Source organism: Narcine bancroftii, chromosome 1 (assembly GCF_036971445.1).
Source record: "Narcine bancroftii isolate sNarBan1 chromosome 1, sNarBan1.hap1, whole genome shotgun sequence".
In the NCBI taxonomy this organism is placed as follows: Eukaryota; Metazoa; Chordata; class Chondrichthyes; order Torpediniformes; family Narcinidae; genus Narcine; species Narcine bancroftii.
Window position 1 is genome coordinate 419,642,701 of NC_091469.1, and position 7,362 is coordinate 419,650,062.

Genomic DNA, 7,362 nt, shown 5'->3' on the forward strand with positions numbered 1-7,362 from the left:
TAGATTACTTTAGTCAACATCAATACAAATTCATACAGTTCTTATATTTATTTTAATAGATTCCCACATGTTACTTGTTGTAACATCCCACAGTATTCATGCTATCATGGGGAGGTACCATTTTAAAAAAAAATGATGTACACACATTTTCAACCAGCCATGAAACAGTTAAGAATAAAAAAAATCTGGCACTTGAGTTGGTCAAGTTCAAAAATGTCTCAATGCTCTTTGTGGTAGATACATGAACAAACCTAAAGTTTTATTAAAATCATATAGAATCAGTAAGCACCATATTGCTTTTATTTAAAAATAAATACACAAATAGTTAAGTATTTTATAAAGCTGGTTAATTTTATATTACAAAATACAGTATAGCAGTCTACATCAAAAATATATTGTATAATGCTGCAGATTTTAACAGTTTATTTCACCCGTGAAAGATTTTACCTCATTGAGATGTTATCAGTCAATTACTGATAAATTAATCTTTAATCAGGAAGGCTGTAGAATATTATTGGTATGTACAAATACATACCACTCAATTTCCTTTAAATAAAACAAAACCATTCTGCAGAAGTTTTAAGATTAAAAAATCTTGTTTCACCCATTAATCCTTATTATTTTCCTAAACAAGTCCCTCTGAAAGCAAACAGTAGGATCATTCACAGGTCAAATGTTGCCTTTTTAATTAAAATCGGCTTAAGTACTCCCCACTTCAGCTATTCCTGCACGTCAAGTCCTGGGAGTTTGTAACATGAAAGAATTAGTACAATAGGGATATTCAAAAGATGGATGCAAGAAAAATAGACGGTTCTGAGTGCAAGGTCGGGAAAAAAACTAGATTGTGGTGGTGGGCTGAAGGGTCTGCGCTGTCCTAGGGTCCAATTGGTTGGTCACATCATGCGACATCTGCAAGTTTTTTTTAAATGTAAAGTAGGTTTTCTTCCTCAGCAGTTTTCCAACATTGACTGAATTATTGTATTCACATTACTGTTTTAAGAATTCCAGAACATCTTTCTTTAAAAACTACTTCACGTCTCATGTTAAAGAAATAACGATAGCTTTAAATGAGAAAAAGGTTAAAAAGGCTGCTCGTTTGTCTAATTCTAGTTCGAGAGAGATCGAAGGAACACTGTCCCTAACAGTGGGAGGCACCGGATCGTGCTGGGGCGCCACAAATGATGCCTTTGCGGCTCGGAAGTGCAGCTGCCAAGAGCTTGCAGTTCACTTTCGGGAATGTAACTACTTGCTGCGCATTTCGTTAAACAGAGGTTATTAAAGACGGACGTCCATTTCCCCGCGGGGAGAAGCGGTTTCGAGAGCCGGCCCGAATGCAGTCAACACCGGGTTGCCATGGACTCCAGCGCTGCCGACGAGGCGAACGAGCCGATATCCCTGACCACGTGCTCTTACCTGAGGAGACGGAGGAGCCAGACAAACTCGAGTTACTCGATGCCATCCTCGACGGATTTGCCAAGGTTCCTGGCCGAATTTAACGCGGACACCTCGGCAGTCTTTGACGTGCAGTGGCGGGGTTGCCCATTTCAAACCACTTCCTGACCTGTCACCTCCGGACTGTTACCTTCAGATGGTTCACGGTCTCTCGAGGCGGACGGTGTGTGTGTGTGTGGGGGGGGTGGGGGGGAGAGAGAGAGAAGGCAGTGCCGCTGCTCTCCAACATGCGTGACTCGTGCAAGAAAGTAGAGAGCCAGCCGTTCCCGTGCCCTGTTTCAACGGTGATTTAAACTGTGCTCCACAATCTCCAACTCTCAAGCAACAAAAAAAATGACGGGACAGAGGGAAAAACACACACTAAGGAGCCACAAACGCTGCAGTCCGCGGGACTCTTCTAACATAGGAGGGGGGGCTCCATCGCTGGCGTTGCAAATCTACGCCATTTCCACAACAGTTCTCGGGATCCTGTGGCGAAAAGCGTTGTCGCCCGACCGACCGACCGAAGGCTGCCAGCGGGGGAGGTGACTGGACGTTCGGTCCACCGACCCCGCTGGCTTCTGGGAACTGTGGTCCCCTCGCTCCTTCGCGGCGTCCACTCAAGGGCGAGCGGTGATACGTCTGGACTCCGGCTCCCGTGATCCACTGCTCCGCTCGACCCTGTCCCGCCACCCACTTCTCGCAGCTGATTGGAGCTTTCCTTCGTTGTGCCTGCGGAATAGCCATGCGAAGCGATTTCTTGAAAGCTCCGGACCTCGTTCACGACGTAAAAATATTAATTTGCAAATTGGATCTACTTTGATTCCGGTAAGATCGATTTAGTCGCGATCCATGCAGAATTTATGTTGGATGAATAGGGAGGGGACGCACGACATTCAGTATGGACCTAGAAAACTTAATTGAACGTTGGAAGTTGCAAGTCAACTTGTGCTCAGGCTTGTTCTTAAATTTCCAAGATTCCCCACAAAAGGTTGACGACTCGAAACTTAATTCATGCTTCTTTGCAATAGAAAACGGACCATCAACCCCACTGGATCTTTGCCAGTTCTCAAAAGCATCTCTTCAAACCCACGTCCCCACTTATTTCACTGGGACTTTGATGGGACACTACCACCCCACAGTAGGGGTAAACTACACTGGCCAATGAGCCGGTTGCACAGCTTCAGGATGGGGGAGCAAACTGGAGCCCCATGGGAGACAATAACAAGGAGAGCATGCAAACTCCACACAGGCAGCATTCAAGGTCATAATCAAGGCTGAGTTGCTGGATTTATGAGTTAGGTGCATTATTTATCATGCCACTATGCAGCCCTGAACATGCTAACAAATGGGATGAAATGTAGTGAGCATGGTAAGTAAGTTGTGGATGACACCAAAGAAGGTGTCTAAGATCAGAATAGGATTGAAATAGAAATTAACTGGGAAAGTAGGCTCAGGAATGGCAGATTAAATTTATCTTAGACAAGTGTGAAGTGTTGCACTTTGATAGATTAAACCAGAGCAGGACTTACACTGTAAAAGGTAGGGCCCTGGGGACTGTTATACAACAAAGAGATTTGGGAATACAGGGGCATCGTTCCACAAAAACGGCAACAAAGGTAGGCAGGGTGGTGATGAAAACATTTAGCAAATTTGTCTCCAATGGTCATAGCACTGAGTATGGAAACGGGGAGGACATGTTGCAACTCTAAAGGATTTTGGGGAGATTACACTTGGGATATTGTGTGCAGTTTTGATCACCCAGCTAAAGGAAATATATCATTTAACTGGAAAGGATGTAGAAATGATTCACAAGGTTGTGGCTAGGAGTGGGGTGCTTGAATGATAAGTGGAGACTGAATAAAGTAGGATTTTTCTACCTGGGGTATGAGAGGAACCTGACAGAGATGCAAAAAATCATGGGTATAAAGTAAGTATTCATAGCCTCTTTCCCAGGGTAGGGAAATCGAAAACAGAGAATAGATTTAAGGTGAGAGGAGAAAATTTTTAAAGAGATTTGAGGCCTATTTTCTCACACAGTTGGTAGTGCATTTGGAATGAAGCAGTGGTAGAAACAGGGATAATTATTCAAAAGACATTTAGATAATGACATACATAGGAAAGGTTTAAAGGGATATGAGTTAAATGCAGGCAAATGCAACGAGCATGGGCACATTCACCTGAAGGGCCTCATCGAAGCAGGAATAGGCCATCTATCCAACATAAAATTTCATCATGGCTGATTTGGCTGTGGACTCAGCTCCACTTACCCACCTGTGGCCCATAACCCTTAATTCTCCCATTCTTCAAAAATCTTTCTGTGTCTTAAATACTCTCAGGATGTGGTGCTGTAGAGTGACTGTTTGCCAGAAATGGTATCTCACATCAAAAGATCTTTTGCTTACCATTTTTCATTTAAGCTTGATGACCAGCTGGTTATTAATAGTCAGCCTAGAAAGATTTGATAGATATCAATCACCAATAGCTGCAAATAAGAGAGATAAGCAGTGCAATTGACAAGCAGAAATCATCATGAGAAGTATGAATGAATTTTTTTAAATGAATAATTTTTTTTTAACTCTTTTTGTTTTCTGATTGTAATTGAGGGAATTAGGAGGTTTTTTCTCTCTTTTTTTCTCTTTTTTTGGGGGTTTTTTTTCTCTTTTTTCTTTTTTAAGAGGATGATGTCACAAGATAATAAGTCAAAAATTGAGGATGTTGAATTAGATGAAGAGGAAGATGAGGGGAAAGGTGATAAGAAGAAAAAGAAGAAAATCAAGTACAAATACATTGAGGGAGAAGAGTTTAATAAAATTAAGTTAATTTCGATAGAGAATTTTGAAGATGTTATAAATGAAGAATATGGAGAATTTTATAAGAGTTTGAACTTCTTTCTTTTTTTATATAAGGGGAGGGGAAGGGAATAAAAAGTTTATCTGATTGTTTTTCTAAGGGATGTTTTTGTTCTCTCGATGAATTATAAAGGAAACTTGGTATTAATGGAAATTCTGTATTTATGTATTATTAATTATGATTTTTTGTATAACAGATATGTGGTTGATATATGATTTTAATATTCAAACTTAGTTTTAAAGTGGATTTCATTTGTTAAATACATGTATTATGTTTGATTTAAATATATGTTTAAGGGTATTATTTTAGTATTGATATTTTTTGTTGTTAGTAATTTTTTTTGTTGTTAAGTTTTATCCTTTTTTTGTAAGTGGGGTTTTTTCTATTTTATTTACAATATTGTTAATTAATTCTTCACTCTTTATTTTGGGGGGGAGGGTTGGACTAATTTTAAATTAGATGATTAATGTTGTGTTATAATTATTGGGGGGGTTAATTTGTGTAGTTTAATGATGTAGTATTCTAATTTGTATTATCTTATTTTTTATTATTTCTTTAAATGTAATTTTTATTTTATTCATGTTATAAAATTTTAAATAAAGTTTAAAAAAAAAAGAGAGAAGCATGAATGAATTGAAATAATTCTCCTGACTATGGCATGAACATATTTCATTTCTTCTGCAATCTAATTACACTGAATAATGAGGATTTTTCTTCCTGAACACTTTAGGGTGTATTGTATGGATTTTGGGCAGTTGATCATGAAAATCAACTTAAAATTTTCTTATCATGTACTTTTTATTTAAAATATAACCTATTTCTGTGATTTCCTGTCACATTTTAAGTCTACTAGTATATTGGCCACAAAGCAAGCAGTTTTGGTCAGTCCAAGTATACCTGAGCATGCACTCAATGTAGGTACTATGCGAGTGCTGTCCTGCGCATGCTTTGAAGGCATTTAAAGATGTGGTTGAGAATTTTTTTTTGGCAACTATGGAGCACCAAACTACATCTAGCTAACTGAAAACATGCTTCAAGTATAAAAAAAAAATGAAGTGCAACATGTCTTTGAAAATTCATTTTCTGCCATTCGCACTTGGACTTCTTCCCTGCAGATCATGGTGCGGTCAGTGATAAACGTGATGAAAGGTTTCACCAGGACATTGCAACCATGGAAAAGTGGTATCTGGGCAACTGGAATCCATCAATACTGGCCGACTAGTGTTGGATATTGACACGAGAGGCATCAAAAGCTAAGTACACGTGAAAATCAGTGGCAAAATATTTTTAGGTCAGTTGAATTAATGCAACATGTCAGCATCATTATGCAATTTAACATGCTAAATTCAATATAAATTAACTTAATGTTTCTCTAACTTCCTACACAATACAGCAAATATGAAATTTTCTTTGTGTTCAGCTTGAAATTGTCCATCATAATCCCCATTTTTTTTTCAGGAAGCAAACCTATCGAAAAAATTTGTTGTCCACTTTTATTGAACCTGAGATGCGCACTGAGGTAATACCTGTTGGAAGGCATAATAGTAGCTTTCAAAGTTATATAAATGGACATTTGCATAACCCATGCAGGGTAGCATTCCTAACCAACTTGTAGCCAAATTCAGGGATATACAATAGACATATTCATTATGAATCAATCTTAGTATTGAGCTTGCCCATTTTCATATCAATACTTTAGACCTTACTGACTAACGGCAAAGAGTTTCATGCTTTCATCTGAATCAACAGAACAAATGTATTTGTCATTTGTAATTTTTCTTTAGTCTCAGAAGACAAGGAAGCTGTTTTTATCCCTCAAAATCACCGTCCTGAGAAGAAAAGGCTATCCAAATGTGTAAACCAGCATCTAAGGGCTCTGATAAAAAGAATAATAGATCTTGAATATATGAATATAATTCTGTGATATAAACTATTTTATTGACTACTATACTGCAGAATGAATGATCTTAATCAAGGAATCCATGGCTTTGCTATTTTCTGGGTTACTTTCTTATTCTCTCCATTGGTGCTGCCTTTGCTGCAGGTATATCTTTCCGAAGAATGGCTTCTATCCATAATTGCTACAGTCTTCACAGAAACTTGCAATGAGAATAGAGCTTAACTAATAGGGTTTGACATGCTGTCTAGTCCCTAAACTTTAGAACTCTGCCAACTCTACATACCTTCTTTAAGTTGTCACTAAATGCCTATTTTTCTCACCAAACATTCGTTCACCTGTCCTAATAATGCATCTCAGTGTGAAATGTCTGTTGATTCCTGCAAAGTGTCAGTATTCTGGCAAAATTCAAGGAGCTCTGTAAATGAATTAGATGAAAGATCATTTGGCATTTTTACACAGAAACCTCATTATAGGATGGAATTTACATAATAAATTCCATCTCAATGTTTTTAAACTGTCACCAGAGCAGAACATTTCATGAAATGTTCAGCAGCTGTGCAAAAGTGCCTATTGATTTGAAATGTTAACGCAGTTTCTCTTTATAGGGATGTTGCCTGATCTGTGGAATATTTCCACCACTTCTGGTTTTAATTTCCTATTTCCAGCTTTTGCAGGCTTTTGCATTTTGATTATTTTGGATCTTTCTTTTCATATCTGATTTTACCACCTCCAGCTGGGCTTCCATCTGTGTGTTGAATTGTTGATGATTCATAATATGTGTGCTTTGAGCAGTGCAAGTAAAACGAATGTTATAAGAGGACAATATGCAAGCTGTTACTTGTATACCTACATCTTCAATGTGTATGTATAACAACTACTCTGAAATTTGTAGACATTATTATTTCCTTCCACTGATTTGCTGTTCTCAGTTGGAGTAAGACTGTCTCTTAATTCTGTCCACAATGAAAAAGATGGTTCTAATAAAAATAATGGTTCCAATAAAAAAGATAGTTCCTCAAGTGTCTTGTCTGTGTTATCTTCATTCAAAGATTTTTCTGTCTCACCACCAGTATATGTCCTGCTGCTCAGATTTTACCAAAGGCCAACAATCCCACCTCATGCTCCAGTAGGAATATTGCCAAATGATATTTGAATGAACTGACCATGGCAATTTTCAA

At 38.1% G+C, this 7,362-nt stretch overlaps 1 protein-coding gene and 1 long non-coding RNA gene across 3 annotated transcripts in view; one reads left to right on the forward strand and one right to left on the reverse strand.

Moving 5' to 3' along the window:
• chn2 (chimerin 2) overlaps window positions 1-2,090 on the reverse strand; it is a 335,049-nt gene extending 332,959 nt beyond the window's left edge. Inside the window, exon 1 of one of the 2 annotated variants that reach the window (XM_069914081.1) lies at window positions 1,414-2,090. In XM_069914081.1, the coding sequence (XP_069770182.1) occupies window positions 1,414-1,459 (46 nt within the window). In that variant the 5' untranslated portion in view covers window positions 1,460-2,090. The remainder of the gene's footprint in view (window positions 1-1,413) is intronic. The other variant, XM_069914083.1, reaches the window with a different exon arrangement.
• Window positions 1,653-7,151, forward strand: LOC138751594 (uncharacterized). Its single transcript, XR_011350075.1, has 4 exons — window positions 1,653-2,259; window positions 5,400-5,575; window positions 5,743-5,803; window positions 6,069-7,151. It is a non-coding gene; the product is annotated as an uncharacterized lncRNA (long non-coding RNA).
• The last annotated feature ends 211 nt before the right edge of the window (window positions 7,152-7,362 follow it).